Genomic DNA, 13543 nt, shown 5'->3' on the forward strand with positions numbered 1-13543 from the left:
AAGAAGCTTGAAAAAATCTTTTGGAACTGTTTAGTCAAATAAGCTTGCAATTTGCCATACAAAGAGAAGGCCATCCCTCTCTTAGGCTTTTCTTTAGTCTCTTTTGCTTCCAAAGGATCTAGAAAGAAAATAGAGAATCTGGATGTCTACTAACTTCCAATATGAGCATGAAAAAACTCCAAATAATCCTAACAAAACCACATCCCCCCCCCCCCCCCCCCTTCCCAACAAAAAAAAAAAGGAAATCAAATTCTTGGTTGAACACATTAAACACGGTCTCCAAATGAGTCTAATTCCTCTTTTGCAAATTATCAGCAGTTTAAACTTTCTCTTCAAGAACAAAATAACAAAGAGAATTTAGCTTTCTCTTGAGCATACAAGTGTTGAGAATCATTGCTAATTTTAATCTACAAGAATTCTTATCCTTATCTTGTTCTTTAGTAGTGATAAGTCCTATTCTTATTCTTTAGTAGCGATAAGTTTTATCTTTATCCTTTAATAATGATAGGTCTTATCTTTTAGTTGGTGTTGAATTGAGTAGGAATTAAAATGCCACTCTATTTAAAAGGACTTTTGATGTCTCTTTTGGTATGGTTTGAGAAAAGAAGAGTGGTGTGAGAAAAGAGAGAAAATGAGAGACTGAGAGTTGTTATTATTTTTTTGGCTCATTCTTTTTAATAAACTATTTTCTTTACTAATTATTTTTTTCTAGCATCCATGTTATTTGTTTAGTGTTTGCTCTAGATCTTGGGCTGGCGTGGTCGATTTACTCCGTGTAGCTCTACAGGACTAAATTTCTTTTGTCGTAGGAATTTTAAGTCTACTGGAACTAAAAATAAAGATTTAACTAAAAATTACTGTGGACCTTCTTTGTATATGCTTATCAAGATTTACAGAAAGGGAAAAAGGGCTAAGTATATTTAATCAACACCGCACTGCCTTTCAAGATTAAGTCAAAATAAAGCTCCTTGATCAATTTATTCCAGTTTATATAGCTATTTATTTTATTTTTTACATAGCCAAATGGTTATTTGACCATATGGGTTAAGTCACATATCTTGAGAACTAAAACAAGATTTGTATGTAAAAAATAATGGATGATTTTACTTCTAACTTGCTTACTACTCTTAATTTATAAATGTCAAATATTCATTTTCCTTTCATAGAGCTGAGTTATTAAAAAATGAAAGCAGGAGTCCTCTAGCAACCCCCATCCCCCCCAAAAAAAGAAAAAATGCAAAAGGAAACAAACGAAGAATATGATGGTGTTACTTTAGTGCCTTTTTGTTCGCTAATTTATTTTCTTTTGTGAGAGAAATAGCTCGCATTCGATTTGGTTGATGTACTATTGATGGTTGTGCGAACCGCACATCACTCCTCGAGAATTTAAACTATATACAGGCTCCAATCTCTTGGTCATGGGTAGAATAACCGTAAATCTTCTCCTGAAAGAATTTGTTCTCCAAGAAGGTCCAAGTTCATTGCTGCAAGCGGTAGCTCCGTCTTTGATACATCAGTCTCAGAAGTTGAGTTGAGGATAGTCTAGGTGGTTAATATTTATGCTCGCTTCATATTGAGAATTGACCTCATCCTCTTGAAGGACGATTCTGCAACTGTGATTGGTTGGATTCGAAGGTAGAACAGAGGAATAAATACTCACTCTTTTCTGGAAGATATCTGGAGACTAGCAAGAGAGGCCACTTTATTTCATTTGAAGTACGCCTATTGTGTTGATTTGGAGCCAACATCTAGAGTATTTAGGAACATCTTACTTTTAAATTTTTTTAGATGTATACGTACCAAAATGATGTGCATTGCCCATCCTAAAAAAAACACACACACACAAAAAAAAAAGAAGAGGGAGAGAAGAAGGGAGGCCAGGTTGACAGGCAGCTCGCGCGCGCCATATGTGAGGGCCCACGCTACCTGGATGCTTCTTGTACCGTTCAAAAAATAACCGTTACGATGCTTCCCGTTATCTTTATCGCGGACTCCCCCGTAAAACTAAAACCCCCGTCCGACTCTCTCACCGCACGGCCCACTTCTCCGATCTTTCCCTTCGTCGCCTCCGCTCACCGATCCCGGCTACCACCACCCGTTCTCTCCTTCTCCCTTCTTCTTCCCCGCCACCGCTCATCCGCCCCGGCTTCCACCGCCCTTCCACGTCCGCCCCTTCTCCCCGGATCGCGGCCCACCGCCGGACGCCTTGTGCCACCGATACAGCCTCCGGGTACGTTCCCACCCTCGTTCTTGAGAATCTTGATAAATCTTGAATCTTGGATCTTGATGAATCTGGAACGTTGATGAATCTTGAAACTTGATGAATCTTGATCCCCTTCCTGCCTTCTATGTTTTAGCATCTGCGTTTGATTATTAAGGTATTATTCATATATAACGCCAGAGAAACATTCCCCTTGTGTATGCATGATTAATTTGGATTTAGTACATGGTCTAAGATGTGGTTTTTATTTATTTTTCCTGAATTAGTGGATGGTGTTCGTTTCTAATGCAGGAAATCGAATCAGACGGATGGTCTAATGGGAGTTCACATGCTGCACACGCATGGTGTGATGGAACTTTGGGACTGTCGTGGATGGAGGATGTTGAATCCTTGTTTCCAAGACTCTTTCCCCAAGAATTAACCCATCTGGGTTTAAAATTTAACTTTAAACCTTCTTGGTTAAAATTCAGGTTAAGATGCTTCATTTGAAGTTGACTCTTGGCCTTTGGGTCAAGCCTGAGTGAAAGCGATTGTCATGGTTCACTTATACTCTTTTTTTTTCTGTGGTAATATTTATATATATTATTTGTTTAAATCAATGTTTGAATTGTAATTTAACAATATATTTTCTGATAGCCTCAAGTATAAATTATTGCCTAGCTGGTCTCTTTTTTTTGGCCTAAGGTAATCTTGGGACTGAGTGTTAAATTCAAGTCAATAAAAATGTCCACCTTGGCAACACTTCTTAGCATCACTAGCTGCAAGTGAAACTTGTTTTGGTCAGAAATAATTTGATTCGTGTTTTCTTTTTTTAAAATTCTTGGCCAACACTTACAATTGGGTCAGATAGCATATGCACGAGCAACTTGAGCTAAAATTTCTCAAAATCTTCATCTCCCTGAATCAAACAACATTCGTTGATATTAAAAATGAAATCCTGTTACTTATAGGGAGATTTGGAAGCATTAAGATGTTGGATTCTAAAGAGTTTCAGAGGAAAAGTAAATTTTTGACATAGGCCTGCCTAGATTGTCATCAAATAATAAAATTGTATTTTGTATTCTAAAATGATGTCAACCATATTTGCTTATTTGTCATAAAAATATATATATCTTATTTTCCCTGCATGATATTACTAAAATGCTTGACCCAAAGGCCCCAAACATACAAACAAATAATACAATTTACCATACAAGTATACCTAATCAATTTTTTTTGTTCTTATAATATTCTTTTCTTTTGATATCTTATTTTTGATTATTTACAAGCAAACTAGCTTGGCCAGGCCAAAATTGAAAACTAAACCATTTTTCTGAACCTTGACTGGCTAAGTGGCTAACATGTTCTGCCAAATGATTAAATTTTCGCGTAAACTTATTTTAATTACATTTGAAAATAGGATAATTATAATATTATTTTCTTGGACTACCAGGAAAATATATGTTGATAAACTAACGTGAGCTTGAAGCATTTCAATCCTTTGTCACAACAGTTGTAGAAGAGAGAAGATAAGCAATAGCTCGTGGAAGCGATCAGAGCTCGTAATCATCATTCTCTATGCCTGGGCTTTTGGCTGCATATTCATCTGTCGGTCTCTGCAATTCTCCCGTGGTAATCTCCTTCGTTCTTTGGTTCCCTTATTTTGCAGCATCTCCTATGTTGCCTTTGCTTGTATTTTTATTGATTTAAGTGAGCTTCAGCCACCTTATTATTGTACATTTCATTCTAAGAAAGCCTCTATGGTTTACGCTCGGGATGGATACTTAATCGCCTAAATGTATGTATATTACATGCTTTTCTTGAATTCTCTCCTTTTCTTATTTTTAAAGGTGCTTTTTTTTCTTGATTCTGAATGTAATAATTCATGGATGTGATTTTGTATTGCAAAACAATAGCAGGTGCTATCTTTGTGAATCATGTAAAGTTTAGGAAATGATTCATAAGTTAGTCAAAAATGAGGCGAGGTTTAAAGCCTCAATTTGTTTATTTCAAATGTCAGACAGTCCTATAGGTGAAATGCAGCATTTTAAGCTTATTTTTTGCGTTTTTGTTGTGGAAATATTTCCTGGAGATTTTATTGTTTTGTAGTGGAATTTATTGCTAATATATTTGTTGGGAAGAACAAAAGAATGTTAAGTAGCGGCTGGCGGGGTTTCAAACTATATTTGCCTATACTCAGACCTCAGTTTGTTACGTAACAATTGCTCAGAGGTGTGGCAGTCTTGCTTGAGGAATAGGTGCAGTGAAGATGTTATTGCTAGTTTTTCGAGCCTGATCCTTCCGAGTTGTTTTGAGATTTGATAAGTATTCACTGTATCATTTAGATAAGCTTTGATGTTGGCTTTTGATGAGAGTACAAAAGTAAAATTTTCATATTATCTTAATTAGTATTATAGCTAATCTTTATTAATAAAATTAATTAATTAATGTTTTATCTGTGTCTGAGTGCATGTAATTCAAAAGACCCAATAATGCTGGATTTTAGCCCATGCCTGGTAGTTCGAGCTTAACAAATTCCCCTGTGTCCGTGATGAGGCGACTCAACAGTTCCTAACATAAAATTTCCATGTATCCACATCAACGAGTTGAAGCAAGTGATTTCCCAACATCTTCAAGTGTCCCTGTGCCGTCTCGAAAGTCCCAAAACAATTCAATCCGTTTGCCATCAACTTCCCAATGTTTAAGTCCTCCAACCGACCGTGGCAACATTCCATTTCCTCTGTTTTGGAACAAACCCAGCACTCAGCTCTTCAACCGTCGCCACATTCCATCCGTTCGAGCATGCGAGGAGTTTCCCAATTTTCCAAACCGATCATGGCATCTCCTCAGAGTCCTTCCATCTTCCCTGTTTCTTCCCAGCTCATCCACAAATCCAGCGGCTGTGAGGAGTCTTTTCAACACCCCAACGGTCATCTTCTTCCACACTTCCCAGCCGCATCCCAACCGATCATGGCATCTCAAGCATTGTGGCATCAACCAGCCACATGGCTTCTTGTCTTCCAACGGATCATTCCAAGCAACAGTGGAAGCATCCCAGCAGCCGAAGATCCCAAGCGATTCAACTTCATCCCGCATCTCAAGCAACCGGATCATCCCCAAACCTCCACGCGTCTCACCAGCCGCGCCTTCAACATGCTATAAAAAGGGGAGTCATCCGGTGGAGGAGGAGGGCCGACGGGAGAAGAAGAGGAGGATCTATCGGCATTATTCCCAGCCGGACAGAATAAAACAGAAAGGGAGAAGGCCGGATCCATCCAAGTTCGGGCGAGATAGGAAGAGAGGAGAAGAGGACAGCTAGCCGTGCGACGAAGGAGGAAGAGGCCAAGGGAGGATCTACCAGCGAAGCTCCCTCTTCCGATCAATCCTTTCAGCCGAGCAAGAGAGGAGGAGAGGCCACGGGAGAAGAAGAAAGGAAACAGAGTACTCTGTTTCCTAATAGAAGAAAAAAAAAAGGGGTTTATGTTTATTTTATTTATTCTATGCTAATCCCTTTTATAAAATTGCTTGCATCTCATATGGATAGCTAAATATCTTTTAGCTAAGGCTAAGGAAAAGCCTAGCATTTTCTTCATGTATTTCATTTAATCATTAATGGGATTTTAATGTTATTGATTTGATTTATGGTGCAGTAAATTTATAGAAATTATTTCAAACTTATATATTTTCTTTGATTTGTTATTTCCCCCGGGTATAACAGATGCTTAGAAATCCCTGTAGTTTAAAATAGAATTACTGTAATGCTGCCCATAAAAACTAAATCTATTTTATTATGATTAATAGATGATTTTAGGAAAGCATGATTAAGTGCTAGGCTGAATCCTAATGCCTTAGTTATATTTTTAAATCTGAATATTAGTTAGCCTTAAGTTTTTTTTTTTTGTTCACTGTCAAATCCCTGTGGATTCGATCTCGGACTCACCGAGAATATTACTTTGCTACACCCTATACTTGGGGTATTCTACATTTAATTTTCCTTTTTAAAAGAGCAAGATTAAAAACGTAGCAAGTTTTTGGCGCCGTTGCCGGGGATTTGCAACGTGCGAACGAGAACAAGGCTGAAAATTTCAAATCTTTAATTTCTAGTTCTTCAATTTTTCTTTATCTTTAACATGGCTGAAATTTCAAATCTTTACAGATTCAAGGACGACAAAAAGCGGGACCAGTAACGAGGAAGATCAAGATCAAATTTTTTTTTTTTTGGATTCCCGGAGTGAACGAACTCCGGCCGTGAGTATTTAAATTAATTTTCCTGTTTTGCTCATACTAGTCCTATTTTTCCTAGCTTAGAATTTTACTCTTGTTTTAAAAAAATAAAAAAATTATTATTAATTAAAATAATAAAATAATAAAATAATAAAAATAATAAATAAATAAAAAGAAAAAAATTTAGCTAGTTTGCTTGATCAACTATTCAAATGCAATTTAATGTCATGACATAAAATGTTAAAAATCTTCTTGATTGTTGCATATAGTATAAAGCATTTGCATAAAATAATCTAAGGGCTGAACCCATTAACAAGATAAGGTCGGGATTTCATCACTCGTCCTTAGCCCAAAAATCATCCAAGTGCATAAATATCCTAAGCCTAATTAAAATCAACTAGACATTGGCCCCTAAGGATATTCGAGCTCAATAGGACGAAGACCACCGAAAGTTGCACCAATTTCGCTCTGTTATCTGGTTGATGTCTAGGCAAGCTTTGTCCCTTTAAGTGATTAAAGGGAGACAGTTTCTGTTCGAGGAAAGTGGGTTTTAAGTGGGACCTTTGCTACATGCATCGTGACCCCTCCACTTACCTGGGAGCTTACCTGGTCGACTAAGGTTAATAGACCGGATTGGAGGCTTAGGTGTCCTCTTCAACCCAGTTAGGAGCTGTCTAGAATTTTTAGGAAAACCTTAGAAATTGTTGGGTGATGCATGTTTTAATTAAACTTTTGTTTTGCTGTATTAGGGTGTTTGTGTAAAAAAATAATAATAATAAAAAAAAAATAAAATAAAAAATAATAAAATAACTTAGTATATGCTGTTGTGGGAGAGAGATAAAACGAATAGATTATTTCGAGTTGAATTAAAAGATAAAAATTTAATTGTTCAAAATTCAAATAATCAAATGGAAGATAATGGTAGTAATCAGGGAGATAATGAATTTCAAGATGACTTACCTATTAGAACGCTTCGTGATTATCTACAACCCACTAGGACCAGTACCCCATCCTGTATGGTTATTCCTACTGCTGCGGGAGCTTTTGACATGAAACCAGGAATAATCCAATTATTTCCAAAGTTTCACGGACTTGATTCTGAAAGTCCCTATTTGCATCTAAAAGAATTTGATGAAGTATGTTCAACACTTCATTTCAATGATGTCACTGAAGAGGTAGTTAAGCTTAAGTTATTTCCTTTTTCTTTAAAGGAAAAAGCTAAGTCATGGTTACACTCCTTAAGGCCTAGGACCATAGCTACCTCGCAAGAAATGACAAGAGAATTTTTAAAGAAATTCTTCCCAACACATAAAACGAACACACTTAGAAGAAATATCATGAACTTTGCACAAAAAGATGGAGAAACATTTTTTCATTGTTGGGAAAGATTTAAGGACCTTCTACTTGCTTGCCCACATCATGGATATGAAATTTGGAGGGTCATTAGTTTCTTTTATGATGGTTTGTCCTCCAATATGAGACAATTTGTAGAAATGATGTGTAATGGTGAATTCATGAGTAAGGAACCAAATGAAGCCTGGGATTATTTTGATCTTTTAGCAGAAAATGCACAAACTTGGGATACAACAGATAAAAATGAAAAATCAAAAATAACACCTAATGCAAAAGGAGGAATATATCTTGTTAAAGATGATAATGATGTCAATGTAAAAATTGCTAATCTGACTAGGAAGGTTGAAGCCATGGAATTAAGCAAAGCCAATATAGGAAAAGCACAAACTATTGTTGAAAGTATATGTGGAATTTGCGAGAGTAATGCACATGTAACCAAGGATTGTCCTACAATCCCTGCTTTTCAAGAAGTGTTGCATGATCAAGCAAATTTCACCAATACTTATAAAAGACCATTTCCAGAAATATATAATCCTAGTTGGCGAAACCATCCTAACTTTAGCTGGAGACATGGACCCACTGCCATTGAATCTCAAGGAAATTCTGTTCCTACTCCTTATGTGCCACCACATAGGAAATCTCTTGAAGATACTTTGCAAACCTTCATGCAAGGGCAGACTCAAATAAATCAGAATACAATGCAATCACTCCAAGAACTTAAAAATTCTGTAGGTAGAATTGAGGCTCAATTTAATGTTAGGGAAAGAGGGACATTTCCAGCCCAACCTCAATCTAACCCAAAGGGTCAACATGAGGTCCATGAAGCAAGTTCATCCCAACCTAAATTTGAGCAAGTTAAGTCTGTCACAACCCTTCGGAGTGGAAAAATAATTAATAAAGAAATTCCGACAAAAGATGACAAATCTGAAAAATCTATTGAAAAGAATGATGAAGATGATAATGAACAAAATGATCCAATACTGCATCATAAGATAGTTGCTCCATTTCCTCAGCGCTTGCTTGCAGCTAAAAAGGGAATAGCTGACCAAGAAATTTTGGATATCTTTAAACAAGTAAAGATTAACATTCCTCTATTAGATGCCATTAAGCAGATTCCATCTTATGCAAAATTTTTAAAAGATCTTTGTACCATAAAGCGAAAGCTTTACGTACAAAAGAAAGCTTTTCTAACTGAACAGGTGAGTGCTATTCTCAAACACAACACCCCACCTAAGTATAAAGATCCTGGTTGTCCTACCATATCTTGCATCATTGGAAACTTTAGGATACAACGAGCCCTTCTTGATTTAGGTGCAAGTGTTAACTTACTGCCGTATTCAGTTTATGAACAGTTAGGACTTGGTGAATTAAAACCCACCAAGGTTACTCTCCAACTTACCGATCGATCTATAAAGATACCAAGAGGAATAGTTGAGGATGTACTTGTCCAAATTGATAAATTCTATTTTCCAGTCGACTTCATAGTATTAGATACCCAGCCTGTCATGAACTGTACCACTCCAATACCTGTCATTTTAGGCCGCCCATTTCTAGCTACTTCCAAAGCTTTGATCAACTGTCGAAATGGAATAATGAAAATGTCATTCGGAAATATGACTATAGATTTTAATATATTTAACATTTGCAAACAACCCGATAATGATAACGAAAATGATGAAATTCATGGAGTTAATCTGATCGACTCCATTGTAGAAGATGCTCTTATCCCATCTCTTTCTTCTGATCCTTTAGAAACATGCCTAACTCATTTCGGAAATACAGATATCAACCAAAACTTTAGAGAAATCAGTGCTATATTAGACTCAGCTCCTTTGTTGGATACAGATAGGTGGAAATCTCGTTTTGAAGAATTGCCCACACGCAACAATAGTCCTCTACCATCTAGTGTTCAAGCACCTAAATTTGAGCTAAAGCCTTTGCCATCTGAGCTCAAGTATGCATACCTTGGTCAAGAAGAGACTTTTCCTGTGATCATATCATCCCAACTCGAACAAAGTCAAGAACTAAAATTATTGGAAATTCTCAAAGAGCATAAGGGAGCAATAGGGTGGACAATTGCTGATATCAAGGGAATTAGTCCCTCAATTTGCACTCATAGAATCCACTTAGAAGCTGATGCCAAACCTTCTCGTCAACCTCAACGTCGATTAAACCCAAACATAAAGGATGTGGTTAGAGCAGAAGTTCTGAAACTTCTGGATGCGGGTATGATCTACCCAATTTCAGATAGTAAATGGGTAAGTCCAACCCAAGTGGTTCCAAAAAAATCTGGTGTTACTGTAGTCAAAAATGCCAACAATGAATTAGTTCCAACTAGGGTCCCCACTAATTGGCGTGTATGCATTGACTATAGGAAACTTAATTCTGTCACTAGGAAGGATCATTTTTCTCTACCTTTTATTGATCAAATTTTAGAAAGGTTAGCAGGTCATAAATATTATTGCTTCCTAGATGGCTATTCAGGTTACAACCAAATTGCAATTGATCCTGAAGATCCGGAAAAGACCACTTTTACATGTCCTTTTGGCACATTTGCTTACAAGAGAATGCCTTTTGGATTATGTAATGCTCCTGCAACCTTCCAAAGATGCATGCTCAGTATTTTCTCCGACATGGTTGAGCGTTTTTTGGAAGTTTTCATGGATGATTTTTCGGTTTTTGGCTCCTCTTTTGAAAACTGTGTGGACTATTTAAGACTAGTCTTAATTCGGTGTGAGGAGAAGAATCTAATCTTAAACTGGGAAAAGTGCCATTTCATGGTAACTAGGGGAATTGTTCTCGGGCATGTTATTTCATCTGAAGGAATTGAAGTAGACAAGGCTAAAATTGACTTAATTACTAACTTACCCAATCCAAAAACTATCAAAGATATACGCTCATTTTTGGGTCATGCAGGATTTTATAGGAGATTCATTAAAGATTTTAGCTCAATATCTAAACCCTTATGTAATCTCCTTCAAAAGGAAACCCAATTTGTGTAGTCTGAAGAATGTCAAAAAGCTTTTGATAAACTTAAAAGCTTGCTAACCTCTGCTCCCATCATGCAACCACCTGACTGGTCACTTCCTTTTGAAATTATGTGTGATGCTAGTGAATATGCAGTTGGGGTAGTTCTAGGGCAAAGAAAAGAAAGAAAGCCTTATGTTATCTACTATGCAAGTAAGACTTTAAATAGTGCACAAAAGAATTACACCACTACAGAAAAGGAACTACTTGCCGTAGTATTTGCACTAGACAAATTTAGGTCTTACTTGATTGGATCCAAAATCATTATCTACACTGACCACGCTGCCCTTAAGTACCTTCTTTCAAAAAAGGATGCTAAGGCACGTTTGCTTAGGTGGATCCTTCTGCTCCAAGAATTTTTTCTAGAAATAAGAGATAAAAAGGGGGTAGAAAATGTAGTAGCTGATCACTTGTCCCGTCTGACTCTTCCAGATTCCTTTAACAATTCACCCATAAAAGACACTTTCCCTGATGAGCAACTGTTTGAGATCACATCTTCACCCTGGTTTGCAGACATTGCAAATTTTCTAGTCACAGGTGAACTACCAAGTCATTGGAATAAACAAGACAAAAGAAAATTTTTGACTGAAATAAAAAAAAATTTCTGGGATGATCCTTATCTTTTCAAATACTGCCCAGATCAAATTATTAGGAGATGTGTACCTAATGACGAATTTATTAGTGTCATTTCCTTTTGTCATTCTGAAGCTTGCGGTGGTCATTTCTCTGTTAAGAAAACGGCTGCAAAAATTTTACAGTGCGGTTTCTATTGGCCCACCTTATTTAAAGATTCCCATAACTTTTGCAAAGCTTGCGAGCGTTGTCAAAAGTTAGGTGGAATAACTCGTAGGAATATGATGCCCCTCAACCCAATTTTAATTATCGAAATATTTGATTGTTGGGGAATAGATTTTATGAGCCCATTTCCTCCTTCATTCGGAAATTTGTACATCTTAGTAGCTGTGGATTATATCTCCAAATGGATTGAGGCAATTCCTTGCAAACATAATGACCACAAAACTGTTCTAAAATTTTTAAAGGAAAACATTCTTTCCAGATTTGGAACGCCTCGAGCCATCATCAGTGATGGGGGTTCACACTTCTGTAATAAGCCTTTTGAGGCTTTAATGCGAAAATATGGGATCACCCATAAAGTCGCCACCCCTTATCATCCACAAACAAGTGGACAAGTTGAAGTATCCAATCGATCAATTAAGAATATTCTGGAAAAAACGGTTAACCCAAATCGCAAAGACTGGTCTTTGCGTTTAACTGATGCACTTTGGGCTTATCGTACTGCTTTTAAAAGTCCGATTGGTATGTCTCCGTACCGTCTTATTTTTGGCAAACCTTGTCACTTGCCTGTGGAATTGGAGCATAGAGCCTACTGGGCTATTAAGAGATTTAATTTTGATATGGATAAGGCTAGTTCACTACGCAAACTTCAACTTAATGAACTAGAGGAAATCAGGAATGAAGCATATGAGAATGCTCGAATTTATAAGAACAAAATGAAAGTCTTTCATGATAGAAATATTATGAGAAAAACATTTGAGCCTTCCCAGAAAGTTCTATTGTATAATTCAAGACTTCATTTATTTTCAGAAAAATTGAGATCTAGGTGGACCGGCCCATTTATAGTTAAAACTGTTTATCCGTATGGAACTGTTGAGATAGAGAATCCAAACACCGGTAATATTTTTAAAGTAAATGGCCAACGTTTGAAGTTATTTTTGGACAACTTTACCCCAGAGGTTGAATCGACCAATCTGGGAGATCCTGTTTATCAGGATTGATATCTATATCTGCTAGAGATCCTCTGTTTGTACATAATTTTTCTTTCTTTCATATGACAATTGGTGAGCAACAATAGTGTGCAGTCATTCTATCAGGTAAATTCTAACCTTCAGCCTTATTATCCTTCATACAATCATATTTAATGCATTCATGTTGAAACATTGGGGACAATGTTGAATTTAAGTTGGGGGGGAGAGATTACTATATTTTTCTATATATCATACCAATTGTCATATATTTCATATATTTCATAAAAAAAATTCTATTTAAATATATATATATTTATATATATAAATACAAAAAATAATACAAAAAAAATATAATAATAATATATAAAAATAATAATAATAATAATAATAACAAACATATATTTTGTTGCATCTAATTACCACTATATTTTTTTTCAAAGAAATAAACATGTGCAGCTATTAAGGCAAGGAGCATATTATGACTTATTAGAGACCTATTATTAGATCCCCACACAAGTATTCAATGACAATAGGAAAAACTCAGAGTTCACTTGTGTTACCTATTTGTTTGTTGACCTTATTCGCAAGAGAAGTACGAGTGTCCTTGTCTTAAAGTCCATGTTTTGGTTTTCACATAAAGATAGAGTTTGAAATTCCCGGCTAGATCACCTGGGTGCCTTATGTTCTGACCTTGGTTGACCTATAGTCACAATTCAGTCATGTTAATATGTATATATATATATATATATATATAGTGAAAAAAAAGAAAAAAAAAAGAGAGAGAAATAATACTGTTTGTCTTCACTGAGTAACCGGGCCTCTTGCCTACAAAGCAGCGAGTGTTCGCGTAAAAAGGTGAAAATGACTGAAATAAGTGACTAGTCTGGCCTCGTGGCGTAGTCTGATTCGAGTAATTAAGTCCGAGGGGTGTTTCACCTAATGCCTTGAGCCAACTCGATCAAGAGTCATTGAC

At 36.4% G+C, this 13543-nt stretch overlaps 1 protein-coding gene and 1 non-coding gene across 2 annotated transcripts; one reads left to right on the forward strand and one right to left on the reverse strand.

Moving 5' to 3' along the window:
* Positions 1-7743: 7743 nt before the first annotated feature.
* LOC120110725 lies at positions 7744-7850 on the reverse strand. The gene has a single exon (XR_005511860.1). It is a non-coding gene; the product is annotated as a small nucleolar RNA R71 (small nucleolar RNA).
* An 862-nt stretch (positions 7851-8712) lies between these two features.
* On the forward strand, positions 8713-13296 carry LOC120110674 (the record flags this gene model as incomplete). The annotated part of the gene is made up of 6 exons (XM_039126258.1): positions 8713-9139; positions 9317-9793; positions 10250-10504; positions 11075-11132; positions 11511-12081; positions 13288-13296. Coding segments are annotated over 6 exons (1797 nt in total), but the record flags the coding sequence as incomplete, so codon positions are not given.
* Positions 13297-13543: the final 247 nt, after the last annotated feature.

This window comes from Phoenix dactylifera, chromosome 4 (assembly GCF_009389715.1).
Source record: "Phoenix dactylifera cultivar Barhee BC4 chromosome 4, palm_55x_up_171113_PBpolish2nd_filt_p, whole genome shotgun sequence".
Classification (NCBI taxonomy): Eukaryota; Viridiplantae; Streptophyta; class Magnoliopsida; order Arecales; family Arecaceae; genus Phoenix; species Phoenix dactylifera.